The 15,997-nt window shown below is 40.6% G+C and overlaps 1 protein-coding gene across 2 annotated transcripts in view; it reads right to left on the minus strand.

The window, feature by feature from the left end:
• Positions 1-1,669: 1,669 nt before the first annotated feature.
• Positions 1,670-15,997, minus strand: part of msraa (methionine sulfoxide reductase Aa) — a 38,756-nt gene continuing 24,428 nt past the window's right edge. The window contains exons 4-6 of one of the 2 annotated variants that reach the window (XM_069656273.1): positions 13,485-13,589; positions 11,632-11,738; positions 1,670-2,466 (exon numbers count right to left, since the gene is read on the minus strand). In XM_069656273.1, coding sequence (XP_069512374.1) covers positions 2,296-2,466; positions 11,632-11,738; positions 13,485-13,589 — 383 coding nt within the window. In that variant the 3' untranslated portion in view covers positions 1,670-2,295. The remainder of the gene's footprint in view (positions 2,467-11,631; positions 11,739-13,484; positions 13,590-15,997) is intronic. The other variant, XM_069656282.1, reaches the window with a different exon arrangement.

The following is a 15,997-nucleotide window of genomic DNA, read 5'->3' on the forward strand; positions in this document are numbered from 1 at the left end:
CAATCCAACCAAGCAGAGATCCAAGATGGCGCTCTGCCATTTCCAAAGAGACTGATCTCTTCCCTCTCTTGCTTTTTTTTTCAACTCTGTAGAGGTAATGCCAAGTTTTGGAGGGCCTGGCACCAAACAGTCTCTTCCTGCTGGTGTGTGTGTGTGTGTGTTTGCACGGTGTACCATCAGAACACACCATACACTGTACAAACACACATGTACAATGTACGATTAACTGCGATGACAGATGAGTCACGGACTGGAACATCACTGCTGGCAAAGATCAGAGGAAAGAGGTCAAGCAAAATCCTGCCCTGAAACACAACACACACAGCAAAGCACAAAAAAAGCAAACACAGACATATGGATACGTTTTTTATCAAAATAAATCTCTGATGAATCTAATCTAATTTTAACCATGTCTGCTAAAAATTCAGTAAAAGAAAATATAAATAAAATAACGTTAAATATAGTTAAAGTAGTAATGGAGTAACACTTTGATCTGCAGCAGCAAACCCATGACATTAAGCAGACTTTTTGAGTTTTTAATCCATAATTAAACATTTTAATTCAATAATTGATGCTTGTTTTTGTAACATGCTGGAATGAGAGATGGTGAAAATGATGCTAGAGATCTCATACACTGTATCAAAAGTACTTTGTACTATGTAAAATAATATACATGGATTAATGGATTTGTACTGGCAAAGTGTCAAGAGATTTTTACACAATTTTGCAAAATGAGAGCTTAGCAACTGACAGCATGTAGATTAGTTTCTTTGTAAAACCCAGGAATGGTTTGCCATGAAAATCTAAAGGATGTGATGTGAGCACCAACTATGTCCCACAACACAAGCTAACGTAAGCTAGCATGGAGTCCACCAATGTCAAACAACAGACAAATGGTAGCATGACCAACAATTACATTAGAGGATCAATAGAATGAACATTGACAGGGCATTACATTTTTCATGGTACCCTCATTCAATTTCGGGAGCTAACGCTAGCTTGCTTGCTTAGATCGACAAATTGCTAGCTAGCTAACATGGCAAAATACGGTCTCGAATGGATTACATCATCTTATTTATCCAATTCCAGAGCTGATAAATTGGCTAGCTTGCCATTCTTTAATTACTTACCAACTTAAGTTATTAAGCACCCAACAATAGATCAATGCAGCAAAGCTAAGCTAGCAGGCTAACCATAGACATTTTATTCATTAAGGTTTTGGCTAGCAATTTGACTGGATATGTTAGTTGGCAAGCTTACCTAACAAAACTCAACCAGCTAAAGTTATCCATATCCATAACATATAAAATTAGTTGTACACGTTAGCTTTGCTCCTTTACATTTGTTCATTTATTGTTGGCTAAAATCAACTAGGTTGGAATAACGACTATTATGCTACCATTATAAGATAAGATAGAACTTTATTAATCCCAAAGGAAATTATAGTGCCAGCTCCTCCGCTGCTCGCCCGCTGTCCTCACCTACGTCCACAGCACCCACCTGCTTTCAGACACGTTGCCATCATCCTCATAAGGACAGTCCTTGTAACACATTGCCCACAAAAGCGCACATTGACCTGATGCGGTCAGCCACATGCGAGGTTTTGACCTAGTTTAAACAGCACTTAGAAGTCAGGAAACAAAAGATACGTTGGGACTTCTGCTTTTAAATGTATGTTTTATTTTGATTAATCGACAGACTTTAAGAAAGCAATAAACTGCATAAGTTTTAAATCAACTTCTCTTAAAAAATCATTATTAAAATAAATGTCTGAGCAACAAAAATACATTTTATCTGTAGTTGCGTGAAAAAGAAAAACTCTCTAAATCTAAAAGAAAATCTAATTGTACAGCCTTTTACTGATTGTTATAATCAGTCAAATGTGAGATCTTTTTCTCTGGACTTTATTCTGGTCATTCTACACACCGCTCCTACAGGTGTGCATTAGATTGTATGCACTTTCATGCATCTAACATGTGAAATTCAAATGCATGAGTCAAAGAGTGTAGCCTTTTAGAAAAGTGACGTATTGCATCACTTTTATATCGCATGTAATATGCATAAGCTCTGAGGCCACGATTACTGTTTACTGCAGAGAGCAGAGTTGACTGACAGCCTTTACCAGCCTCAATTCATTCTGTGTAAGAGAGATAGAGCAGCTAGGTTTGTGAAATCAATACATAAAAGATCTAAAGTATGTTTATATATTTAAAACCCAAAGCTGTTCATAAAATCACTTCATCTTTGCATCCTTACTGAACAGTCTGAGGTTTATTCCTGGCTGTCATTGGCTATCTAGGCCTTAGACTTGATCCCTATTGGACAGGAGACTCCCGTCCCCGCCAGACCACAGTATCCATCAGGGTTTTTATTCAGGTACTGTTGGTGGTAATCCTCAGCGTAGTAGAAGGTCTGGTCTTCAGCTATTTCTGTTGTGATCGGACCGAAACCTTCCTCTGTGAGTCCCTGAAAGCAGCAGCAAAAAGACAGAACATTTTTTAAATTAACAAGGATATACACTGGGAAAAACAAATGGAGATGTGGTAGTAGAAAGGACAGAAAGACAATAAAAGAATAGAGACAATAGGATGGAAACTTCATGGATTTCTTTTGGTGTCCAAGAACAAAGAACAATGAAGTAATAAGCCAAGAAAAGTGGAAAAAATAGAGGGAGTATGTTGGGAAATTAATTTATATTTGATTTCTTTAATGTTGACAACCAACAAGGCATTTTTTTTGGATTATATTTAAACATATACACTGTATTCTGTTTTTTTATGCACTTTTTTCTGTTTATAGTTGTATAGTTTGTCTCTTTTAAACGAGGATTCACCACAATAATTATTTGACTTTCATCTGAACTAATCTTGTCAAGGCCTCGTTCTGTAAAGTCCTTCTTAGCATCTCAGGAAAAGGAAGAAATAAGCCTCATGTGCTCATGCAAAACAAGTACTGAGCTTCAGGTACTGGTACAAACAGACAATACACACACACACACACACATTTACAGTCAGACTCAGTTGGTGATGACACCCTCTCCTCCTTGTGACAAAAATTACTCATCCAGATGGCGTGTGGGTAAATTAAAAGACAAAGAAACTCAGCGAGCTTGAAAAGACACACAGTTATGAAACTTTAATTCCTACAGGAGCTGAGCGGCTTAGTTTTTTTAAGCATGCGCTGCATACATGTTGACTGCTTATTTGATCATATTATGAAGGGTGGAAGAGTTAAATTTAGTTTGGCATTTACATGCTAAGCCTTTTATCTAAAAACATGCTGTTCTTCCTCCCGACATGACGGCTCCTGAAACCCAGAAAGGGACACAAACACGAAGCTTCTGACACATCAGACAACAGAAAGCTCTCAGCTATGTATCGGGTACACATGACAGACTTTTTAAATTTCTCCCAATGTTTCAGTTGGTCCATTATTTGTAGGTTCTTTTGTATTAAAGAAGCTTGAGATGGTAGAAATCTATTTCTTTCTGCTAATTAAGACAGCTGTTTTAGCTATCTTAGTTGTCCCAGCTTTATTTGGCCTTTAATGTAATAAGTAGGATTTTTCTAGAAAAATAGAACATAGACTTTTACAAATATAATATAATATAAATCATCACTTATGGGCCTCTGTACATGTGTGTTGGTGAGTGTGTGCAGACCCCTGTGAGACCCTTCCCTCTGCATCTATTCTGTTGTTTTGCTTTGCACGGGACGTTTTCAGGAGGGGCGCTGTTGTAGTTCCCTGAGCCAATCACAGCGTATAGGTGAGCGTGGGAGTGGTTCAAATTAGCAACTGGGCCCCATTCAGACCGGCGAACATGGCGAAAGAGTGATGCAGAGTTGGCCTTCTTTCTGTTGGACAGGTAGGTGCCTCAAATCGGGTAGGACAAGCTACCCGGGCCGTTAGCATGCTAGCGCAACGGTAACTGTGATGCTGTCGGTGCTAGCTCAGCGGGATGGGCGTGTCTTCGCATGAGAGAGTGAGAGTGAGCTTCTGGTGACGAAGAGTCCAGGAGGAGGGGCCCAGTTTGAATGTGTTGTTGACAAAATGCAGGAAAAAATCCTACTTATTACACCTTTAAATCGTTTTTGTTTTACTTTTGTGAACATGTGCTTTGTTTCACCCAATTGCCACATTATCAGCAAAAAAAGTCTTGAGAATTTAACCATGTGTTCAAACGCTATTGCAACTACTGCAACTCCCTCCTGGCAGGCCTTCCTGCAGGCACATTCACCTCTGCAGATGATCCAGAACGCAGCAGCGCGACTGGTCTTCAATCAACCCAATACAGCACATATCCCTCCACTGGCTCACAGTCACCGCTCGCATCAAATTCTAAACCCTGTTGCTCGCTTACAAAACAGCAACAAAAACGTCTCCTGCCTACCTCAACGCCCTCATCCAGGTCTACACTCCGTCCCGCCCACTCTGCCAATGAGAGGCGCCTGGTACTCCCATCACAACAGGGCCCTAAGTCTCTAACTAGACTCTTCTCCTCAGTCGTCCCCCCGGTGGTGGAACGAGTTACAAAACACCACTCGGTCTGCAGAGTCCCTTTCACCTTTAAGAAGAAGCTAAAGACGCAGCTCTTTATGAACACCTCTGACCTTAATGATATTGATGATGTTGATGATGATGATGAATTGCTGATGTTGTTGATGTTACGCCCTTTGCTCTGCCGGTCGGCACCTGTGTCCGATCGCACTGTTGGTGTTTGTTGGCACTTACTGACTTTGTCTTGATGCTTGTGCTGTATTAACTCTCAGGTGTACGCCGCTTTGGACAAAAGCGTCTGATAAATTTGTAACATTTTAACTATTGTTAAGCGAATATATGAAGATCAGCAGTTTGTAGCATAAATGCTGAAGTCATGAGCCATTATACCATCTTAGAAAAAGAGGGTTCAACTTGACATTGTAAAGGATGTTTGTTTCTTGTGATGTTTTTGTCCCCATTGGCGCAGAAGCCACTTTTTTATGTGCAAATTGAAATTGCATATAAAGAGGTGGACATATCTTTTGTTGTACTTCCTGTTCGGCGTTGAGGTTAACATTTCAGTTGTGATACTTTTCCTGAAGAACTACAATTGTGTGAGTTCTGTTTCCTTGTTATTGTACATATTCATGTAAACCTTAGCTCCAACTGTTGTCGATGGTTTCAGCTTGAACCCTTTTCTGATTTCTAATCATTAAAAGACGGTGAAATTGTCAAACAGGCAAACTTTATATTGTCATAACAAGCAGGGTAGCATATTAAAAACTAATTATAATGCCAGTGCTGCACATCCCGATCTATAAATCTCTACATTACGTGACAGAAAGAACAGAGATGGAAAAGAACAGCAGTAAAAAAGTATTTTGGAAAAGTATGACGCTGTCATTTTGCAGACGCTGCACTACAAGTGGAAAAGATCTCCTCCGGGAAATACTTAAAGTTTATTTTTAGTCCAAAAACAACATTCAGACTCAAAGTGGTGCTGGGTAATTTCACACATTGCTGCCTCTAATAGTTAGTGAGGGGTAATTGTTTGAAAACCATCAACTTCATTGACGTCAGCACTCGGAGGCCGTTAAAGAAGATGTCAGCAAACAAACCCGGAGGCTCTGAGAGGCTTTTAAACAGAAGATACTAAAGAGACGCAGAAGATGTAACGTTGGCAAGTTTAAGCTTCTTAATGGACAGTCTGTTTGCTTCCTGCTGTTTGATTCATCACTTCATGTTCTGACACAACAATTTACAACCCAGCCGAAGAGTCAGAACGGGAGTCTCCACTCATTATTCATTATATATTATATATATATATTCATTATACTCGTTATGACTCAGACTGCAGAGAAGAGTTTTCCATACAGTAAGCACATTTATTTATATGTTGTACCTTTCAAACACACGGGGAGATAAGAAATAGGACAAGGCAAAGAAAGAAAGTCAACAAAGCTAAACCCTCTCTATCGCCCTCTGCTGACTGGCTGCAGTATAGCTCATAAAGCCCGCCTCCTCCATGTTAACAGATGGGACATGAGTCAAACTATAACATCAAACATGGTTTCTGTCATTATAGTTAGTTCTTATCATGCTGATTTATGTCCAAGTGTTCATTTTTCTGACAAGTTTATTTTTAATTAGTTATTTGATGCTATAAAAAGGGGGTGTGGCCTCATGATTGACAGCTCTGTTGACAAATGGGGCTCCTGCAGCGTTCTGTTCCTGAGCAGCAGAGTAGAGGAGGAACGGCGAGAGGAGACGTCACTAACACTACAGTCAGTGAACTTTCCATAAGTGTGAATATCTGCTTCAGACTGACACAAGAAGCTGCTCTGCTGCAGACTGAGCCCACCTGAGGGCTCCAACACGGCAAGGACACAAGGTAAAGGTGTGTGTCGGGTAGAGGAAGGGGCGGGACGTCAAGACTGCGGCTCCACCAGCCGATCTCTACTGCACACACTCTGGATACAGATGAGCAAGATGGCAGCGCCCGCTCCGGGGGGATTTTGACTTGACTCTTGTACAACAAGGGGAAGTAAATAGCCAGAGGATACACAATATATTGCACACTTGTAGTAAAAGTAACACAATAAGTCGACCTAATCTGTAGAAATTTGCAGACTAATCACATTGTAAACTGTTGCAAAGTTGAAGCATTCAGCAGCCTTTGAATTACAGTTGAACTTTAAGATTAATGCACCAATTTGTTTCTGAGTGATTTTCTAGTTGCAGGAAAAAGTAGGACACAGTTTTACCTTCCAGCCAAAAGCAAAAAGGCAAAAGCATCTGAGCTCCACAAAGAAACGCTGCTTTCAATGAATCCTGTGTTTGCTTTCTTTCTCACTGACGGTGGAGGCTACGACTTGCCATTTGCTGGTTACATATGTTGCATGTCGGATTAGTCAGAGTAAAGCTGGAATTAAGGTTTTTGAAGATACACTTTCAGGTGTCTGCAGCTCTTTTCAGATATAAGGAATATGAGGACTACGAACACACACATTTGGGTGCCGGATTAGCTCAGCAGTTGGGGCGCGTGCCCGACGTTTAGGGACACAGTCCTTGACGCAGCAAATCGGGTTAGACTCCGACCCTCGGCCCTTAGCTCATGCCCACTGCCTCTTCCCACATGTCAGACTCTATCCACTGTCCTGTTTAATAAAGGCAAAAGCCAGTAAGATCATCTTCTAGTCTTGGAAAGCATGCTCAAATTTGAAAGTTGTGTTAGGGCTGATCATTTTTTAGAGAGTAGCCTGCATGTTCAACTAAATGAACTTGACGTTTTGACGTGTTTTGACACTTTGAATCTACTGTCAGCGATGGGAATCTCCAGTCGAGACAGTTTTCAAGCATACAGCGATGAGCTCCAAATAATTTCCTGTAGGTCCACTACTTTAGAATAATAAATATCTGCACAAAATATTGGCTTTAAAGAGCTTTAAATTACATATCTGAGCTTTTAAATCGAATGCAACACAACCTGTGACGCCCAAAATGGCAGCGTTTTCCGTCACTCTTGTTGCATCCTCAACCGCCCTGCCTGCCTCCTCAGCGCTCCCGTGCGTTTGTTTAGGCTGGTCCTGCCGCTGTGTTAGCAGCCTGCTATAAATGCATAATTCACATCCATTAATTTGCATGTCAGAGAAGTAGATTTCTCATTTGAAATGCAAATACCTTGACTGCTCTGGTAAAGCAGGCAAATGTGAACAATACTGATAAGCACCCACGAGACGCAGAGAGAGGAGTGAAAAAATTTGGAATGAAAACAGGTGAAGCTGGCATGTTCAAAACGCAGAAAAAGGAGGGATTCAGAGACAAAGAAAGAGAAGAAGGAGGAAAGAAAAGCAGCTTGTGTTTAGAAGGAGATTTATGACAGAAAATGTAGCTGAGACGAGCATCAAGAGGGGAAGAGATGCCAGAACAATGAGTACAAACTGCTTCAGCACCCATGCTTGCACCCACTGAGCGAGCACACATTATTACATAAAGCAAGCATGCAACAACACGCACACACAAAAACACACACACACACACTCACACTTCCACCTGCCATTTTAGACGCAGTGCACACCCTAATGATGGGTAGGAGGCAGGGGAAGAAAAGGGAGGCTCCTTTCATGCTGCAGACGACCGCCAGCCGCCTGCAAGGTAATTTTCTGCAGTGCTGTTGTACCTTACACACACACACACACACACACACAAACAGAAACACACACACCAAATTCCCCAATCACTCTGTGTGTGAACAATGCAATCAAGCCAGGCAGCAAAGCGAACACAGTCAACACCCTGACAGTCAAATTAAGCCGACTATTCTCTCGTTTTAGCACCACTTCCTGCCCAAACTGTTCTCTTTTTTCATCTGTGTATCATTTTCTACCCTCTTATATCTACATGTTTTTATATTTGCATGTTTAAAATGTAGCCGCAGATGTAGTGCAAGAAATTATTGGACAAATTCTTGCAGGCCTGTCCTTGGAAAACCCTCCTTCCTGTGACGCATTTTGAGTTTTACGTTTATTAGAACGAGGGAGAAGAAGCTAGTTAGCTAGTTAGCATTAGCTTCCATAGCTAGCCTGGCTGCAGGGACAAAAAGAAGAACAGCAGCTAACAAAAAGCTTCGCCAACAGAAAAAAAAGACTCCACCCAAGAATTAAAGGGGCACAAATTCATCAATATTTTAAAGATGGCGCCGAGAACATGCATGCAAACTCAACGTACGGAAGAAACGATGCATCTTTACTCAACAGAGAGGGGGAAAAAAACACTGAATTATTGAGTTTTTTGGCACTTAAACGCAACATAAATCACATATATGTTTACGGACATTAAAACAACCGAGTCAAAACATGATTTCAATGTATGCATATGTGTGTGCTCGTGTGTTTGTGCATTAGTTTTGCAACTAAAGCGATTTCTGTGGAGGACAGATTTAAAGCCCAGATGGTTTGGCATGCAGTGTGTTTGCTATAGGCCAACTGCTCCCTCTCTCTCACTCACACACACACACACACACACACACACACACACACACACACAGATGGGAGAGGGTGGGGGGAGACAATCTGGTGAGAAAAAATTGAGAGAGGAAACAAAATCTAGAGAGATTGATAGAGAGATGAGGTGGTTAGAAGAGGAGAATCTTTCTATCGACTCAATCACTATAGTCCTAAAAGATCAAGAGCTTCTCAGAGCAGATCAGTCGATAAGCAGAAGGTTAGAAAATAGAAATATAACTAGTATCCACTGTAATAGAGCAACCATCAATACTTCACTATAATTTCATTCATATGAAATGCTCCAGATCCTAAAAAAATAATCACTGCATTAACTACAACAAGAAGGTTTATTATTAGACTAAAAATCAAACACAAATGTCGTCGTCTTTCATGCTATCATCACATTTTTATCGCACCACTCCCAGGTGACAGACATCGCGCTAGCAACTGACGCTTTGGCTACATCCACACTTACACATTTAAGTTTAAAACACATAACTTTTGCTACATCTACGCCTAGCTTCCAAACCACGCCCCTACAAGCCCGCTTTCTTCTGATTGGCCAGCTCTCCGAAGCTGTGTGACGTCACAAAGTGTATCGTGTAGAAATAACGTTGTGAAACCTGGAGTTTGCAGCAGCCTGCAGACTGAGCTGAGAAGCCTGGGGATTACTCCAACATACTTTTACGTACAGATTTGAAACTTCACCCACGTTTAGTCTGGACATCCAACATTGTAACATTATTTATATGTCTTAAAGAGCAGCTCCAGTCATGTTTTAAGACATATAAAATGCTCTGCTTGAAATAATAAATTGTGTCTGATATGTTTTTTTCTGCAAAATACGTTTAATTACCTTAATTTCCCCCCAAGGCATCTCCTCCTTCTCCCTCATTAAAAATTCCTGTATCTGCATAGGCCCCGCCCACTATGCACATTTCCAACCGCCCCCTCTGTCGCAAAAAACAAAACACGTCTGCCGTCGTTTAATGGCAACTTGTTGAAACTAAGCTAGCTTGAAATGTAGTAATTAGCAGTAACGTTAACGTTAGTAGTGAGTTTGCAAAATTACAATGACGTTACAGCTGAAGTGGTCGCCATAGGTTGCACATGATGATATGCATAGCGTCACCACGTCCATTAACGGGATTGGCTCCTTAGGTTTGTGACGTCTCAAACCTGCCAATCTGAAAACGTGTTGTTCAGCCTGTCCTTGGTACACTGCAGTTTAAAAACAGACAGGCCCAGCCATGGAGATGACTGCTGATGTTGTCCCTGATATGTCTTGTAGCACATGAAGAACACCACATGGAGATGTTTGCAAGGTTAAACTTTAAAATGTGAAACAGCAAAATACCTTCTCTTTAAGCATTATTAAACCCCTTTTGGAAACTCTTTTAGTTGGAAAACTCCATGAATGTGTTTAAATGTATAGGACAAAAACAAATGATGCCACCATTTAAGCTCAGTCGATGAGGTGCGCGCCCCATATACAGAGGATCAGTCCTCAATGCATCGGCCCCGTGTTCAAGTCCGACCCTCAGCTCTTTGCTGCATGTGATCCCCACTCTTCCCATGTTTCCGAGGCGATCCACTGTCCTATCGAATAAAGGCTGAGATGATTTTTGCTTTAAACGCTGTCTTTTTAATGAAAATACATTAATGTGGGCGTAGCTTTTCTGTAAATGTATCATCACGTAATAGAGCCATGAGGAAGATTAAATGTTATAGACACCTATATCTGACTGCTAAAACACCTTAACTTTAACACAGGATAAATCCAGCGATGTTACATATCCAAAGTCTGAAAAGGGTTTTACTCATGAGTACAGTTTCAGTGTTGCAGTGGTGCTTTATTAGAATATAGCATTGTCAGTCTATTGTTTGACAAATGTGTATATTTTACTTATTTGAGACGATAAATTAAAAGTAAGGGCATCACTTCCAAATGCTCTTGTCTACACAAAACTGCTTTCCGTTTGCATATCAAATTGAGTGCTGAAATCCAGGAACCACATCAGCGAGTGTTTCTATTACATCATAAATACAGTGTTAGATTTATTTAGAGGCTGGACTTCAGCCGTGATGGAGGTGGAGAGGTTTAAACAAAGAGCAGAGGGACTTTAAGAGACAAATCCCGCTTAAATTAAGAAGGTTTTAGTTAAATAAACGAGGAATAAAGAAGGAGAAGAATGAGAGAAAAGGGCGACTTGAATGAAGACCAGCCTTCACTTGAAAAGAAAAGAAATAATACAATAGAGTAACCTCCTCCTCGTCAGTTTCCATGGCAACAAGCCCTGTTGGTGGGATAGTGGTGCAGAAGTCTCAGCAGGAGAGAGAGTGTGTGAACGTGTGTGTGTGTGTCTGTTGAATTTAAAAGCATGTGGACATGTATGGTAAATGTTACATGCACACACATTTATCATATTTCAGTATTCATCTAACGACGCTAAAAAATGTCTGTGAATGTTTCTGAGACCGATTCGAATGCAGAGAGATGGAGGGGCATTGTGGGAAATGTAGTCAAGTAGGAAAAAAAGAGGAAGTGACAAAGAAGAGGAAGAAAGGAGGGGGAGAGGAGACACATATGAAGAGAGATGACTGATGATGGAGAATTAAAGGTGGACTGATTAATAGATTTGTGTACCTTCTGGTATTCATCTTTGGAGGCTAACGTTTCCTCAAAATGCTGCTTAGTGTAGGTGTAAATGGCAGAGCGGTATGTAGTCCCAACATCGTTCCCCTGACGCATCCCTGAACACACACACACACAGAGAAAAAAAAACAGAATTTCAGCGGATGATTTCAGCCTTCTTCCTCCGTTCTTGGCAGATGCGACATCAAATCATCTGAAAACAACAGCTGACAGCATTTCCAAAAATAAAACTCGTCTGTCTTGGCAGAACTAAAGGCTGTTTTTGACTGTGAGCTGATCATTTCATCATGTATCCTTTCATCATTTCAATGTCAGCTCGTCAGCCTGTCAAACACAATGTTTGGTTAGCTCCAAGGTCTGAGCCAATCGAGTGTTTTGGCTCTAAAGATGGCAACTTGTGTCAGTCAGTCTGTCAGTCCCAGACTTTGGTCAAAGAGAAAGAGTTGTGTTACAGACATTTATGATCCCTAGAGGATAAATACTGATGAATCTAGTGTCCTCTTTCAATATAGTGCAAAGTGAAGGGACTCTGAGACTCACATTAATGACGGAATTAAATGAGTCCTTATCATGCTAGCTGAGATTAGCATTCTTACATCCTTTAATTTTCTAAATGAGCATGTCACAATGTTAACATGCAAGTTAAATGTTAAACAACAACAAGATAGTGTTAGTATGTTAGCAACCTAACATGCTAAATGTCGAATAGCATTTTAAAAAGGTTAGCATAAAAATCTGTTCCATCCTCAGTTGCCTCTGACACAGCACTTAGCACCGACTTAATACTTCAACATATAACTCTTCACTCTTCACAGACACATAAAATGTTACATGCTTAATTTCCAGCATGTTATCATACTGCTAACAATATACTGCATTAACATGCTAAGGTTAGGTTAGCATATAAATGTGCTAATGACAACAGGGTTTTAAGAAGACTGTTAATCATTGCTTGCTTACAAGCTAATGTTAGCATTCAGTGTAAGCACAGTTGAGTTTAGGCTATGGCTTTGGCTGACATTAGCATGCTAACATGTTGTAAAATTTCATGATAAGCATATTCAAATGTTAATAAGCTAGAAGTTAGATGATAAACATCAACATGTTAACATGAAAGAGTTGAGGGGATGCAAAAAACATGCTAACTGTTGAGTAGCACGTTTAAATAGGTTAGCATAAAAATCTTCTTCAGTTGCCCAAGACATGAGAAATGTCACATGCTACATTTCAAGCATGTTAACATCCGATAGTTGTTTTATTACCATGCCAATGTTGGCATATGCAAATGACAACAGTGTTTTAAGAAAACTATTAATGCTAACAGGCTAATGTTAGCATTCAATATAAAGCACAGTTAGTTGCTGCTGAGGCTGACATTAGTAGCTAACATGCTGTAAAATTTCATGATTAGCACACTGAAATGTTAACAAGCTAGAAGTTACATGATAAATGTCAACATGTTAACATGACAGAGGTAGTGTGGAAGCAATAAAACATGCTTGAGTGGTGTTGAGTAGCATGTTTAAAAAAGGCTAGCATAAAATTCTTCTTCAGTTGCCCTAGACATAAGAAATGCTACATGCTACATTTTATTTATGCTAACATCCGATAGTTGTTTTATCACATGCCAATGGTAGCATATAAATATACTAAGGACAACAGTGTTTTAGGAAAACTATTAATGCTAATAAGCTAACGTAAAGCACAATTAGTAGCTAACATGTTTAGTTTAATGATTGGCATGTTTAAATTAGAATTTTCATGAGAAAAATCAACACGTTAACAACACAATGTGTTCTCCTTTAGGTGTTCTGTTATTAATATGTTTAAGGATGAGTTTGTACCTTGAGTCGGGTTATGACTCTCCCAGAAAACCTTGAGCAGCTTGGCCAAGTTGATCTTCTCTGGATGGAAAACAACTCTCACCACCTCCGTGTGACCGGTCCGACCTGCAAAACACAAAAACACAACATCTGTGAGGTCATATGTGAGAGCAAATTAGCTGTCACTTACAGTTGTCTCTTTGCTGTCAAATAACAGAAATGCTGTTAATTTTTTACCACGAGGTCTTCATCAGAAACATTTTCTGAGCTCTTCTCTCCTTCAGCCATCTTGCTAGCTAACCAATCAATCAGAGGCTAGCAGATGGCTAGCTGGGGCTTTATCTGATTCCCTCAAATGGTGTGAATACATGGGTTGATTCCATTACCAAGGTGGGTGACCATTGGGCACAGACATAAATGTAAAAAAGTTTCTAGGAATTCAACAATTTACAGCTAAAACGACCAAATACAGTTTTCGTCCTTGAAAAGTCCCTATTAATCCAGAGCTGATAATAACGTTCAACCATAACAAACGATCCTTCCTCAGACAGAAAGATAGCAGCTGGTGGTGGTAATGAGTGTGACCCATTACGCTGCACCTCATCTTCCTCCCATCTCTCATTCTACCTCCACTCCTATCTCTCTCTTTCTCTCTCTCTGTGCCTTATTACTTTTTTAATATCAGGAGTTATGGATTCCTACGGTAGATATTGGCGAACAGAGACAAAGCAGCGGTCGATATTAAATTAATGCCTCGCCGGGGCAATCTCGCAGGAATAAATTCATCTTGGACAAGATGGGAAATAAAGAAGTGGTTGGAATGAAGCTGCAGAGAGCTGCGACCCACGTAATATACATTTAACTGTACAATTATCCTACATTTACATTATTTTACTATCTAAACAGACTGTGAGATCGATCGTTTACCACAAAAGGTCTATAGATCCCATAATGCAATAGGACTGAAGACAGTGGATGCTTCCTTTAGTCAATGAAGCGTCCTTAAATCGCTGAATTTTGAGGATGTTACATCATCAAATCCCGTCTAAGGACTGTTCTGATGGCTTCTTTGAATACAACCAAGGACTTTGTTTGAAGAATTTTCAAGGATACCTGCTGTGTCCCCGGCGCTCCTATCACTGTAAAACATCTTAATAAAAGGAGTAAGTTAACTTAAAGGTATAATAAGTAGGATTTTCATAGAAAAATAAACAGCTCTGGCCAGTTCCAAAGTTTCAAACCTCCTGAACAGGGCTCCACTTCTTGACTCACACATAGATATCCAAGAATCACAGCTGCAGCCGCTTACTGCGTTGTCCTCATTTGACCGATTTATTAACACAAAGCAAAGGTTGTAGTATTATCTACATGAGGTCAAAAGACTGTGCCGATGCCCCGCCCACTTCCACACATCTCGCATGACAAATCATCACTTATGGGCCTCTATACATGTGTGTTGGTGAGTGTGTGCAGACCCCTGTGAGACCCTTCCCTCTGCATCTATTCTGTTGTTGTGCTTTGCACAGGGCGTTTCAGGAGGGGCGCTGTTGTGGTTCCCTGAGCCAATCACAGCGTACAGGGGAGTGTGGGAGTGGCTCAAATAAGCAGCTGGGCCCCATTCAGACCGGCAAACATGGCGAAAGAGCGATGCAAAATTGGCCTTCTTTCTGTTGGACAGGTAGGTGCCTCAGACCTGGTAGGACAAGCTAACTGGCGGTTAGCGAACTAGCGCAACAGTAACCGGCGGTTACAAAGGTAACCATGGTGCTGTTGGTGTTAGCTCGGCAGGGTGGGCGTGTTCTTGCACGAGAGAGTGAGAGTGAGCTCCTGGTGACCAAGAGCACAGGAGGAGGGGCCCAGTTTGGATGTGTTGTTGATCGATCCTACTGATTACACCTTTAACTCAATCCTCAAAGGAATTTGACGCAACTCGTCCCAATGGATTAGCAGTAACTCAAAGATGATTATTGTGGTACTTACAAATTTTTGGAACTCTGTAAGTTGTAGTAATTGATTACAGTTAGTTACATGAACTTGTTTAGTCTAAATTGAGTTCACAGCATTTCTAAAAAATTGCTCTGCTCAGATGCAGAGTGATGTTTTTTGCCGATTCAGAAGAGGGCACACAAGAGAAAAAGGAGACGATACGCCTGAGCAATAATGTGCTGGTCTTACGCCGCACCTGTAGCCTGTTAAAGTCAGGGTAAAATGAATAAAGCTACCGGTGCGCTAACGTTGATCGTTGTAAAAGTGGCGGCTGCAATGGTGATCATGACGGTGCATGTCCGTTGAATTTATCTACGAATGTCGTTTCTCTCCCTGCAGGCGTTTGCAGAATGCTGCAGAAAGAACACAACTTATGTAACATAAATTCATTAATGTCTTTATGATTAACCTGTAAAACGATGAACTGATTGACTTTATTTTTTTAGCAGCTATTGTTCGTATTTTTCTTCTTTATATTTCCTTTCAAGTTGTCGGGTCCCTGCGTTTAAATGTGAGTCATACACCAGATGTTCTTTGAGCCGCAGTCA

Source organism: Semicossyphus pulcher, unplaced genomic scaffold (genome assembly GCF_022749685.1).
Source record: "Semicossyphus pulcher isolate SPU_LCO1_2020_fin unplaced genomic scaffold, fSemPul1.0.p SCAF_11, whole genome shotgun sequence".
Classification (NCBI taxonomy): Eukaryota; Metazoa; Chordata; class Actinopteri; order Labriformes; family Labridae; genus Semicossyphus; species Semicossyphus pulcher.